Source organism: Macrosteles quadrilineatus, unplaced genomic scaffold (genome assembly GCF_028750875.1).
Source record: "Macrosteles quadrilineatus isolate MER2022 unplaced genomic scaffold, UCM_ALF_1.0 Scaffold_2__2_contigs__length_208266976, whole genome shotgun sequence".
NCBI lineage: Eukaryota > Metazoa > Arthropoda > Insecta > Hemiptera > Cicadellidae > Macrosteles > Macrosteles quadrilineatus.
Genome location: NW_026542595.1, coordinates 45,913,133 through 45,926,677, shown reverse-complemented (window position 1 = coordinate 45,926,677; position 13,545 = coordinate 45,913,133). Strand labels below are relative to the sequence as shown.

General features: G+C 37.4%; 1 protein-coding gene across 2 annotated transcripts in view; it reads left to right on the top strand.

The window, feature by feature from the left end:
• The window catches only part of LOC128986197 (follicle-stimulating hormone receptor-like), a 41,293-nt gene that overhangs the window by 20,214 nt on the left and 7,534 nt on the right, over positions 1-13,545 (top strand). For both annotated transcript variants that reach the window (XM_054406403.1, XM_054406405.1), the window contains exons 11-17: positions 3,471-3,693; positions 4,338-4,476; positions 4,860-5,155; positions 6,106-6,331; positions 7,276-7,401; positions 8,261-8,515; positions 8,931-9,069. In XM_054406403.1, the coding sequence (XP_054262378.1) occupies positions 3,471-3,693; positions 4,338-4,476; positions 4,860-5,155; positions 6,106-6,331; positions 7,276-7,401; positions 8,261-8,515; positions 8,931-9,066 (1,401 nt within the window). In that variant the 3' untranslated portion in view covers positions 9,067-9,069. The remainder of the gene's footprint in view (positions 1-3,470; positions 3,694-4,337; positions 4,477-4,859; positions 5,156-6,105; positions 6,332-7,275; positions 7,402-8,260; positions 8,516-8,930; positions 9,070-13,545) is intronic.

Genomic DNA, 13,545 nt, shown 5'->3' with positions numbered 1-13,545 from the left:
CAGTTATTGCTGGGATGGGTTCAGGGCGCCGCGGAAGCGGTGGTTTGAGGGGCACCGCGGCAAAAGTAATACAACAAAATGGAAAAACAAGTTAGATGTACATAACGTCCTTTGAAAGTTATGTATAACTGAATTTTGAGTATTACGTTGTTGCATTTATGGAACAAATACATATAATTTGACTCCAATCACTTTATATTTTTGCAACGTTTTCCCAAATAAAATATCTTATAAAAACTGAGTAGCTGGATTTGCTTGTATACTATATTTAGTTTAGTAATAATAGCCTAATGTCATTAGAAGGTTACAATTATTTTTTACTAGCTGTAACCCGCGGGCTTTGCCCCGTTTAACTTCTTAATTTTCAAGATTATCTCGTTCGCATGGCTCAATCACGTCCTGGTTGAAGTTTGTTCGCTACGCTCACTCACCTTTAGGTTGGAGCTCATTCGCTGCGCTCACTTGCCTTCAGGTTAGCTCGTTCGCTACGCTAACTCGCCTCCAGGTTGAAGTTCGTTCGCTACGCTCACTCACCTTTTGGTTGCAAATTAGCTGTTGTCATAAATGTAAAAGAAATAATAGTGCTGCACCCTGTTGGTAATTCTTGTAACTTTAATGCTATTGAACATCATAGAACAGAACCAACTTGTTTAATTGAAACAGCTGTTAAGATTCAATAATTCTATTTCTCATAAGGTTAACATGGGAAACTCCAGAGCCACTGGGGTGGAGCCCGAAAGGATTTTTGAAATAAGAATATGCCTATATGTTAATCGGGAATGTGAGCTATCATCATGCCAAATTTCAGCCCAATCCGACCAGTATTTTTGGCGTTCACTTGTCACAAACATACATCCATACATCCAAACTTTCTCATTTATAATATTAGTAGGATGACAATAAATTAAATTCTATATGAAAATGTAATTGATTGGCACAGAATATTGTGTAGATTTCACTAAATCATTGTGAGTGATAAGATTTATATTGCATAAGGTATACAACACAATGAAAAATATACAAAACAAAAAAATATTTAAACCTCAACAATCAATATTATAAGACAAAGGTACAGAAATTGCAATGACAGTATTTGAGACCAAGTAGGCCTGCGTAATTTTAAAAACATGCAAGCAACCATGCTTGTGGTTTTATTGATTGACAATAAAAGAGTAAAGAACACACAACTTAAGAAATAAATATAACTGTAGATTAGTTACACGTTTAGTATGAAACCATAAACATTTGTATGGTAGTAATAGGCAATGGCCTTTGATAAATAAAAAAATTCGCGACAGTAATTCTGTTTGAGACAACCATCGTAAAACCATCATTACGATGATAAAAGGAGTTTTGGATTTCATAATTAGTCTACCCTAGTAATAAATAATGGAAGTAAAGGAATAAAAGATATTAATAATCTACTGTGCATACGAGTAGCTGCCGTTTTCTGTTTTTATCTCGTCTGGCCGGCCGATAGCCGACCTTAGGCCAGGGACACACTTACCGGCTAAACCGCCGGACGCCGGACCCGGCGGCGCCGGAGCAAGTTGAGATACACAGGAAGGCATGGGACAGGCCACACTTCTCCGGTTCGGCGAAACTGCCGATCCGGCGGGAAAATGCGCCGGCGAAACCGCCGGATATTCTCTACCTCGCCGGACCGCCGGATCGGCGGTTTCGCGGGCTCAGCGGGTAGCGGGGCATTGTCCCTTATGGAGATGAACACACATACCGGCAAAACAGCCGGAATTGCAACTGCCCCCACTCCTCAGTCATGGTTCAACCCTCAAGGGTAGTGGTTGTTTTTGATTCCAGCACAGTGTCCAAGTGGTGTATTTAGTTTTGTTTTGCTATTTAGTTACCGGTAATTTACTTTTTATTTTTAGTCTGTTTAGTTTTCTATATCATCATGGTAGATGTTGATACGGATTCACTTATTAGTTTGGTTCATAAGAAACCAGAACTTTGGGATAGGTCTTTTGAAATTTACAAAAACAAAAACAAAACTAGGGACAGATGGCGACAAATTTGTGCCACACTGAATCCAGCCTTTGAGGAAATGCAAGAAAGCGAACGACGTCACTTGCTAACGTCACTGCTAGCATCTCTTGTGGATAAATACAGCGTGAAGGCAAGAGGAAGACCACACTGCTCCGGTCCGGCGGAAAAATGCTCCAGCGAAACCGCCGGATATTCCCTACTTCGCCGGACCACCGGACCAGCTGTTCTGCCGTCCCAGCGGGTAGCGGGGCATTGTACTTTGTGGAGATGAACACACATAACGGTGAAACAGCCGGACCTGCCCCTGCCCCCATTTCTCAGTCGTGGTTCAACTCAACCCTCTAGGGTGGTGGTTGTGTTTACTTTATTGTAGTGCAGTGTCCAAGTGGGTTATTTTTTTTGTATAAGTTAATTTAGTTTTCTATTCCATCATGGTTGATATAAATATGGACTTATTAGTAAGTTCAGTTCATGAAAAACCAGAAAATGTAGTATACAATCAAATCCAGCTACTCCATTTTTATAATGGATGGGTTACTAGTTTACCACCCTTAAAGGAACTATAAGGAAAAATGTGGTAAAATAGCAAAACAATAAAAACTAAGCAAAGGGGGAATGTAAAAGCTCCGGAGAAAGGTTTAGTCTATCTTTAGGCAAATTGATTTCGACGAATAAAAAAAGATTTATGAATACAAATAAATCAAGGATCTGGTATTTGGGTATGGTAGCAATTAAGCGACCGCTCACCATTGAAGTGAGTGTGAAGGTTCTTAGTGACCACCTTGAGAAATTAGAAATTTTCCTGAACAGAATATAGTTGGGATCGTAACAGATGGTGCTGATGCTAAGGTAAAAAATTGGGTGACTTGTTAACACAGAGCAGCAATTTTGTTTTCCTCGTTAGCAGTATGCAACGTTCTTGATAAAGTAACAAATATCTGGAAGAAAAAGAGGTGAAACGTACTGAAGAAGAAAATGCTGCAGGAGAATGACTCTGCGACTGAAGAAACCATGGAAAACCAAAAGTCTGGGTTTAAACCTTAATACCAAATAAATAAACTTTTTCGCAACGATTCCAACATAATAACAGCAGACGCCACTTTGACCTTCCATAATCTTGATACAATTTGTAGTTCGTCATTATATGAGTTTGTCAACGAAATTAAAAGTGCGTTTACAGCTTCGATATCTGAGAAACGCAAAGTTGGGCTTCATGGTGTATTGAAGTATCTCCGAGATTCCCCAAAATCCTATAAAAAAATCCTACTTCGGTGCCACTTATCAGTAAAACTAAACTTAAGCATTTGGTTGAGACAACCAACATAAATAAAACCTCCTACGTTGAAAAGTAACAGTATTAAAATTGTACTAATCTTTTTTTGAATCCTCTGAATATTATTGATATCTATATTTGTCACGTTATTTTACGTACATATATCAGCAGTTCATTACTCTTTGCTTGGCAGAAATACATTGCTACAATGCAGGAAAGATGCAAGGACCGAGTTAGGGAGAAAAGGAGTGTAAGTGATGGACATGGGGAGGACAACTTCGGGGCCATCATCATGGAGGGGCAGGACAACTTTATCCCTCCACTGACGGGGGAAAATATCTTCCACCACCTGACACCACCCTTGTCCGTTCAGGAGGGGGTGGCCTTTAACACGCAGCATGACGACGACCAGAATGGTAGGTATAGATGCACATCAGCAAAATGTAGGACACATATTTACTTACTTCATTCGTACACAAATTCATCATTGATAAGTTTTTGACTACTAGGCTACTTGGATTATGTTGGTTTCATTATTATATTTTGAAATTGCACAGCATTATTTTCAAGGGCCTCACGCGTAATTTTAAATATTTGTAGTCAAGTGGCTTGGAGTAGTTCTTTAAAATATTCCTATATTAAAATTATTTGCAGAATCCTTGATTATTCAATTACAAAATAACTCTTCAGTTAAAGTAGAAGCTGTGTTCATCTGGGTTACAGTGAAAATTCAACCCCAAAGGAAATGGGCCAATCGTTTTCAGCATCACACATAATACCTTATTCATGTGCCAGTCTTATTTTGATTTGTACGAGTTGTATCTAGTTATATCCAAGTTGGGGACACAAAAAGGGTCAATCCTCAGTGAAGTGAAATTAAAATACCTATACTTTAATTTCAATAAACAGTGTTAGTTTAACTGTTCCAAAAATGATGGAGGTCTTACCAGTAGCAGTATTTAGGCCGAATTAATGGCCGTAAACATACAGTATTACTTTTGAAATATGATATAACAATATTGTGTACAGAATTATTTTATAACACAATTCTTTTTGCCAGTGCTGAGTGGAGGATGGGCAGATATTGAGGCTCCAGGCCCTACTCAGTCCCACTCAGACTCGGATGAAGTGTTCCACCAGTCCACAGCTCAGCTGCCTCAGGCCAAGCAACAAGCGTTGTGCGGGAACCTCTCTCTGCCGTGAGTTTAGTGCCTTATAAAAAAATAAAATGATTGATTCGGCAAATGAGCAAATATATTTATCTATAATGTGTTCTGGATATTTCACTTTGGTTAAATGTTCAAATAAAATGATCACTCCGCGAAAACAGTAATTTATAAAGCCCACATCGAGAACTTAGCTATACAAGTTCTAGGCAACTGTTTTTTTTTTTTTTTTTTTTTTTTTTTTTTTTTTTATTTGAGCTTAATATAGTTTTTTTTTATCTGGGATGAGTTTAATTCCTTAAAGGGACAGGTTTCATGACCATACTCTCAAAACAGTAACTCCTTTGGGCCAAAAATTACCTTTTCTTCTTTATCTGGTCATGTATCTAGTCCTCATATCTCCTGATTTGTTGTAGGCAGCCTCCAGTAGTCTGTGCTCCGGTGCCTGACGCCCTCAACCCTTGTGAAGATATCATGGGGTCAGACTGGCTAAGGACGTCAGTGTGGCTAGTTATCAGCACTGCAGTGTTTGGTAACATTGCTGTGCTTGTAGTCCTTGTTTCTGCTAGGTCTGAGACTTCAGTTCCTCGCTTCCTCATGTGTCACCTCGCCTTCGCTGACCTCTGTATGGCTCTCTATTTACTACTATTAGCTGTCACAGACCTGCGATCAACTGGCGTTTATTTTAACTACGCTTTTGATTGGCAGCGAGGTATGTCAAATGCTAAGGTGATATATTGCAAAACTAGAGAGATTGCTATTTCCAAGTTTAATTTAGGTAATCACTTAACCCCCGTCTAGAAATATGGGTGTAAGGATAGTTAACCAAGTATGGTCTTATTTGTTGTTTTTGACAAACAAGCTCATATATTTGATTTTTATCATAGACTAACCAACGATTTATTCAGGACAAAGGTGCAACTGCTAGTGTTCATCAACTAGTTATTGGGGTAGACAAAAGTACATAAATTTAAATTATTCTGTTAAGTACTTTTGTTAAATTTGGAAAAAATAAAAAATTGAATTTGAGAAAACTAAGGGCGATTCTAGGGGAAGATAAAGTCATGACAAATGACTTAGGCCAATTCCTTGCAAAGGGGTGTTCCTGAGTACCAATAAAGCTTGTTGGATGTCCACTCCATCATGACGTGGTGTCCTCAAAAGATTCTTGAATATCTTTAGTGCCACCTCACCACCTCCTTTAAAATATTTGATTTAAGGCTTAAAATGAGCTAATGAAACAAATAATTGGTATAGATTCACTATTGAATGTTATAGGGAACTTTAAGTTTTATTGCAAATGGTTAACCAATATCAATGTACACACTTGTGACCCCCTAGTTTAATCTACGGGAGACGACTGACATAATTAAATCGGCTTGACTCTATACTCGGATCGGTATTGTTGACTATGGTAGTAGGGGGTGATAACTAAGTGTTCCTTCTCCTATATTTGACAGTGCTCTTAAGCTACGAAAATACCTTGGAGACTAGCGTAAGATTGACCTTGAAGAAGGGGGGGGGGGATAAAGCCTCTATCTATGTGTGTGCCTGATTCTAAAGCAGTTTACATAATTCTAAATGTGCTCAGTGACACCCTAATTTGCACTAATTAGTAGTGTGAACTAATGATAATAATACCATCTTTTATAAATTTTTCAGGGAGTGGGTGTCAGGTTGCTGGGTTCATGACAGTGTTTGCCAGTCAATTATCTATCTTCACCTTGAGTTTACTGACGGTGGAGCGGTGGTTTGCCATCCGCCACGCCCTCTACACCAACAGAGTAGACCTCTCTCTTGCGACCAAGATCATGTTTGTAGGCTGGGCCTACGCTCTAGTACTAGCCGCCCTGCCTCTAATCGGTGTTAGCAGCTACTCCAGCACAAGGTTCGACTAAGAAATGCTCTGTTTTGCCTTATACAGATTTTACTACACATGAAACTAGAAGTTCATGTATAGCACTATACTTTCAGGAACTACAGGTTCATAAAGAAACTCATAAGACCTGTGATTTTGTTATAATTAGAAATGTTCTGATTGTTTAACTGAAGCTATTATTGTCGATGCTTTAGAAGTCAATACACAACCCGCATTTGTGTTAATCTCACTTATTCATTTTGATACTTTTACCATCATAAGAGGGAAATAATGAAAACAGTTGAATAGTAATAGTAAATAACTATAATTCATTAATATTTAGAGTAGGCTTCAAGGTAGTTTGGCCCACCTATCACAGTAGAATGACGTAGGAGGATGGCGGACCAATCAGAGGACAGCTTACCCCTTCCCTAACCTCACCTAGTTCGATTTTTCGTCTCTTTCTCTTATTTCATCCCTCTTTTGAATAATGCAGAAACAGCCTTCCACGATTCGGGACTGGATCACATTAGATGGACGACTGTGTCTTTTGAGTTGTTTCTTTGCCCAAGGCTCACATCCAAAAATAATAACGGAGTAAGCAACAAACATCGGTACTCACCACTTGCTGCCTACCGGTATCCTAACACTTCTCATCAACCTGCTCAAGTTGGCCACAACCTTTTCCGCTTTTCTGTTTAAAAGTGGTCCCGGGACGTGAGCCGAACATCCAGTCTCATCCTCAGGTTCTTTAATACGGGTTTTGAGACAATCACTTCCCACCAGGGATCAATAATTCACGGATAACACTACCAGAAGCAGAGGAGCCACAGGTTCCTTGACAAACATAAATACAGATTTTTTTTTATATTTTGCATTAGGTGACCATATTCTTAAGTAATCAGTAAATTCTATGCAATACTTTATGACATGATTCAACAGTGTATATTCTTACCATCTTAAGATTGTTTCAGCATTTGTCTGCCGATGGATACCCACAACACCGTGTCAGTTGTGTACATATTGTACTTGTTGGCGTTCACTGGAATTGCTTTTATACTCATATGCTGCTGTTATGCTCAGATTTACCTTTCACTGAGGTAAGATCTACTTTTAAATGTTTGACACTAGAAATTTATAAAACTGGATATTATTTTGGTACGGGAGTAATTAGTCTACATTACCACATTAGTTACTTTTTCTTATTTTACTAAAATGTTGTCTCTTCCAGTTGTAACTAAACAAATGAATATCTTTTTTATTCAAAAACAGGATTACATTTTTCATATACCGAAATAACCCTGCCACAAAGAAAATATTGATGAAAATTGGCGTGCTACGGATAGTTATATTTACAGCCCCGTTAATAGCTTCTCAAAAACAGGTTTAACAGATTAAATTACTTAATTAGTATACCAGTATATTTGCTATGATGAAAACTGCCGAGGACCGGATACAATTATCCCTAGGATACAATAGGGAATACAACTACAATTTTTATCCTACCAAGATTAAACGCCATTTATAACTGCAGCTATATAAAATACACGATTTCATGTAGAAGTATAAGATGAGAAAAACCTATAAGCCAGTTGAAAGTAATGAGAACTTTAGTCTGGACATTCATCAGTTATTATACAAATCTATATCCTATTCCCTTGAAGTTATTACCTGGTCTGGGTAAGAATTACTAATTAGCTACTACGTATTCTTATGTTCATTCAAAGTCTTGCACCATCGGCCATTTCACCTAGGTTCTCCATATCCCTATTCACTTCATCCATCTATTAAGTCTTCTTATTGATCTTCTTCCCTCTATCACCATTGACTCTAATTTTCTTGCGAATGTTCTTTTCGCACACCTCATAGCATATTTTACCTTTTACTACTAAGATAAAGATATTTAGATAAAATAGTTTTTCTGTGTTTGATAATTTGTATTTTGGCATTTTCTTGTAGTTATGAGACCCGCCACCCACCAGGGGAGCGCACTGTGGCTCGCAAGATGACGCTACTTGTAGGCACCAACTTTGCTTGCTGGGCTCCCATTGCCTTTTTCTCCCTCACTGCCGTGGCTGGTTATCCACTTATCGATGTCACTCGCTCCAAGATACTCCTAGTTTTCTTCTACCCGATTAACTCTTGTGCGAATCCCTACCTTTATGCCATCATGACAGCTCAGTATAGAAAAGACTTGATACAACTTCTAGCTAGGTAAGTTTCCAAAAGGTTTAATAGCTTTCAACAAGTGATAATAGTTTAAAAGAGTTGACATTTATGCCTATTATTGACATACTGAGTCTCATTACTCTATTTATATTGGTAAAAAATATATTTAACCGTTCCTAGACTTTTCTACCACACTTATAGTATGATGTGATGATAAACACAATCAAACTTTTAACACAATACATTTGTTATTCAGGACTATTTTCTTTGGGAGAATTAGTGACCAGTTTTATAGCTATCAATGTTGTCAACGACAACTAATTCTTTTAGTCTCAGGGAGGAAATGTGTTGGCCCTTCAAGGCTTATTTTGGAAAAACCATTTTTGCTTGAGTTTGACAAAATTATCTTCCTGTAAGATTGCCCTTATAACCTCTCTTAACTAGCGCGTGTTGATTTTAGATATGGACTATGCACAAGATGTGCCCAACAGTACAAGATGGTTTACTCTCAGCCTGGCAAGAACTCTACCCAGTCTCACTTGCCGGCGCCGCTACTGCACACAGATAGCGTACAAACTGCTGAGGTAGCAGTGTGACAAGTGAGTAACTTGGTGTGACAATGCAGTTGTCCGTTTGCAATATAGAGCGGAGCTAGCATATTAATCCAATACTTTTCCAAAGTCAATGCCACATCTGTTCCTCGTAAATAAGATTAAATACTTGCAGTATCCAATGTCAATGGTATATTTGGTTCATATAAATTGAATGTCTATTTACGGTATTCAAAGTCATTTATAAGTCTGGTTCACGTAAATGAATTGTCTACTTGCAGGAACCAAAGTAGAGGTGGGTCGGTATTTCAGTAACCAGTATTTTGTAAATGTTACTCGGTGTAGTCAAAAGTAACTATTTTTGTATCTCTTGCTGTTCTCGTACTGGTTTAGAGCGCTGTTTGCTTGCGGTTCATTTTCAAACTAAAATACTGGTTACAAGGATCCAATAGTCAATGTTGCAAGTCAGTATTTTTGTATCTGTACTCGTCTCGTACTGGTCTAGGAGCGATGTATGCGGTTCATTCACAAACTACTCGAGTGACAGTAGACAACTGATCCAGATCCAAATCGTCTGCTCTGCTCTGCCGGCTCTGTGTACATAACCTAACTAGCCCTTGCAAAATACTAAACCCATAACGAGCCAATAATTGAAATATATGGTTTAGTTTTTATTTAAAGTTGATTTAGTTAGCCAATTTGAGTTACCTTTTTAGGGTTTCTGTTAAAGTTGATTTAGTTAGCCATCAATTTGGAGTTACCTTTTTTATTTAAGTTTTTAGTTAACATTTTGACAGCATTGTTGTGCATTATTTCAGTTGTGTGAATGTAAAAGCCTTCTAGCATGGATAACAAAAGAGAATCGAGGGATAATTGGCATATTTTCTATACAATAGATCTAGTTGAGTGTATTGCCACCTGCAAGATGAGCCATTCTACTTTGTCATTTAAGGGGTCCGCTTCTAACCAAAACAACCAAAAAACATTTGCAAAGAAGACAGTAACAGAACAGTAATTCCACCAACTGACATCAGCTGTAAAAGCTCATAGCCCAGTAACTTTCAAAGCCAATAAACCCTGTCACCCCTGCTCAGTCATTGAATCACTTTCGTCAGTACAAGAGGTAGGTACTTCCACTTCCAGTTCCAACTAATCAATACAAGGTAACATCTAATCGGGTGTGGTCACCCGATAGAACTCGACATATCTAATGTTGGAACGAATAACTGCCCTTGAAGAAGCAGTAAAACACTCTCTTGCGCTTTTAGACTCACTTAAACCAGGAACCAGGCTGAAAACAAGTCTAAAGCACTGTGGCAAACAATAAACCGAGAAAGAGAAGCGAGATCAAATACTGAAAACCAAATCCATCTTCAAGTCAACAATAATACAATGGACGACCCAATAGAAGTTTCAAACAGTTTTAATGATTTTTTCTCATCAATAGCCGACCAAAATAACAATAACTCTAGAACCAATGCCTTAACAGACCACTTACCAGCAACACATCACACACTCCAGTTCAGACGGGTCACACAAGAAGAAGTGCAAAAGCCATTCAATCTTGAAATTCATCCGGAACTGATGAGGAATCAGCTAAACTTCTAAAAAATTGTAAAAATGAAATAGTAATACCCCTGACAGACCTCATAAACAAATCACTCTCACGAGGAAAATTTCCAGATAAATTAAAAATAGCTTAAGTTTACCCAAAATACAAAAAATGGACCAACGATAGAAAGAAATAGCTGCAGACCAATCGCCCGAATATCAACGTTTTCATAAATAATCGAAAAGATAGTAAGATACTAGCTCAACTCCTACACCATCTTCAAGAACACAACCTTCTCAATTGTCAACAACATGGATTTATCAAAGGCAGATCGACAGCCACAGCCTTAATACATATGAAATGTTTTATGTTAGTACATATTTAAAGTAAGGTTTCTGCATTCATTGTGTTTATTTCTTTGTCTAATGTTAGTTCAGATGAAATTGATCAGTGAACTGAGCTTCAAGACAAACAGTCCTAGTTTTCATTGTCTGTGCCCTTTCTTGCATCGAACTTTAAAGTCAAGACCACTGAGGAAAGAAGATTAATTCAATAAGCGAGATGATGCCATTTATGGTAGAGCACGTCCTGGATGAAAGATAAGTGACAATGGTTCATTATCTAATATAATTTTGGTTCTTTACGAGATTGAATCTATTACCGAAAATTTAATTGTAAAAATGTGTGACTGCGTAGATGATATTCAGAGCTTCTCTATCAAGTTGGCTGTAATTGGTTTAAGAATGAGTCAATAATCTGGATGCATATGCAATATTGGTCTCTCTTGGCCATCGATATCATCACTGAGTATTGCACCAATTCCAGTTGGGCTAGCGAGAATAACTAGTTTTTATGGGACAAAATTAATAAGAACAGTATCACTACATAATGTTCAAAAGGAATGATCATTATAACATAAGCTCTTCTTTATAGACATGTAATCAAATACCAGAACTTTATTTTTTCCCTTGTGCTGAATTTTTATTTTAACAAATTCAATAAATCTTCGGATATTCCTGTATTTAAATCTAGAATCTTTACACCACCTTTGCATTGTTCCGGTATCTGGAAAAGACAATTTTTAATATCTCGTAAGCTGTTGTATAGCGCTGCGCTGGTGACCGGTAGTGCATTTCTATCGACAGTTGTTTCTCTTCTTCACTCCAGCTGGTTTGCTTTTTGTGGAACATTTCCATTCTCAAAAGAGTCTTCTTAGGGTATCGCTTTTAATATACTGACTGGCAGCTAAGAAAACAGCTTCTTTAACGTTATTTCTCTTCTGTAACATTGCTTCAAGCTATGAAGGTTTTTCTTTTTTTAACCATATTTTTATAGCTTAACTTCCCTACGGGTTTCAATTGAGTTGAAAGCGGTCGATGCCGCTGTTAAATTGTCATGTCATGAAGTGGCTTAGTTGCTTTTCATTTTACCGGTGTATCTGTTGGGTTACATGTGGTTTCTGTTGATGTTAGTGGAAATTCAAAACCTACAACATTGACTGTGGAAATACAGGTGAATTTATCGCTGGTGATGAAGGACGTGCTACAGCGAGACAGTGGGGATCGGCTGTAGTGAGTGCAGACTGCTGAGTAACAACCGGTGTATATCTGTAGTCCATTACTAGTCGTGTTGGCACAGCCTCCTTATTTAGTTTACTTCTGATATTACTTGTAAAGCAGTTGGGTTCAAAATGCAGTTCACACACTAAACGTGAATGTAAACGTGAAAGGCAAGAAGGCCTTTCAGTTTTTCTTTAGCTGTGTTTGCTACCTATTTATCACATACACTCTTATTTTTAATAGGAAATTTGAAAAATCTCAAAATTGGACTGTTAATGCGAGTAGACAGACAACAAATAAAAGATCACTTCTTAATACCTCACATTGTTCAAGGAAGTATACACATCATAATACAATCGTAATTCACTACACACGTTCTTCACTCTTCTTCTAAACTTCTAGTTAGTTTTATAGTTGTGATATCTCCTAATGAATAAAAAAGCACAAATAAAGGATAACCATAACACAATAAAAATAGCAAAAAATACGTAAACATATAATAGCTGCGGTCATATCGGCAATTAAGTCTTAAGTTGTGAAAACATTCGCTAGGCCAAACACGGAATTTGATATCACAAAAATGGCTTGGCTGCAATATCTATTTTGTGTAGATATGTAATATTTGGTATTAGTTACAAAAGCTCTAACAGCAACCAGGTGGTAGCAGGAGAGGAAAAGAGATGGCAGGAGGGTACAGAAACATCACCAATGTTTACTATTAGTAAAAGTCACGGTTGTTGATGTTTTTGTTATTGTTGTTTTTACCATTGGCAATGTTGTTGATATTTTCACCGTTCTTGATTATGTTATCCTCATATTGTCAATATTGTCTGCGCTACTACCACTGTCACTACTTTCTGTATTATTGTCATTTTCACTACTGTCAATGTCAATGTCATTATAACTGACAATACTGATCACAATAGTTTCAGTGTCACTGTTGTTCATACCACTAACTGTGACACTGATAGTACTACGAACAACAGTTGATTTTTAAGACTCTTTAGATAATGGAAATGTTCCACAAAAAGCAAACCAGCTGGAGTGAAGAAGAGAAATAACTGTCGACAGAAATGCATTACCGGTCACCAGCGCAGCGCTATACAACAGCTTACGAGATTTTAAAAATTGTCTTTTCCAGATACCAGAACAATATATAGGTGGTGTAATGTAACTAAATCTTCTAGTTTTAAATACAGGAATATCCGAAGATTTATTGAATTTGTTAAAACAAAAAGTCAGCACAATGAAAGAAATGGGAAAAATACAGTTCTGGTATTTGATGACATATCTATAAAGAAGAGCTTATGTTATAATGATAATTCCTTTTGAACATTATTAGTCCAGGAAATATAGATTTTGTCTAGGAAAAAATTAAAGTCCAGATTTTTTTTTTCATGGACTCCACTTTTT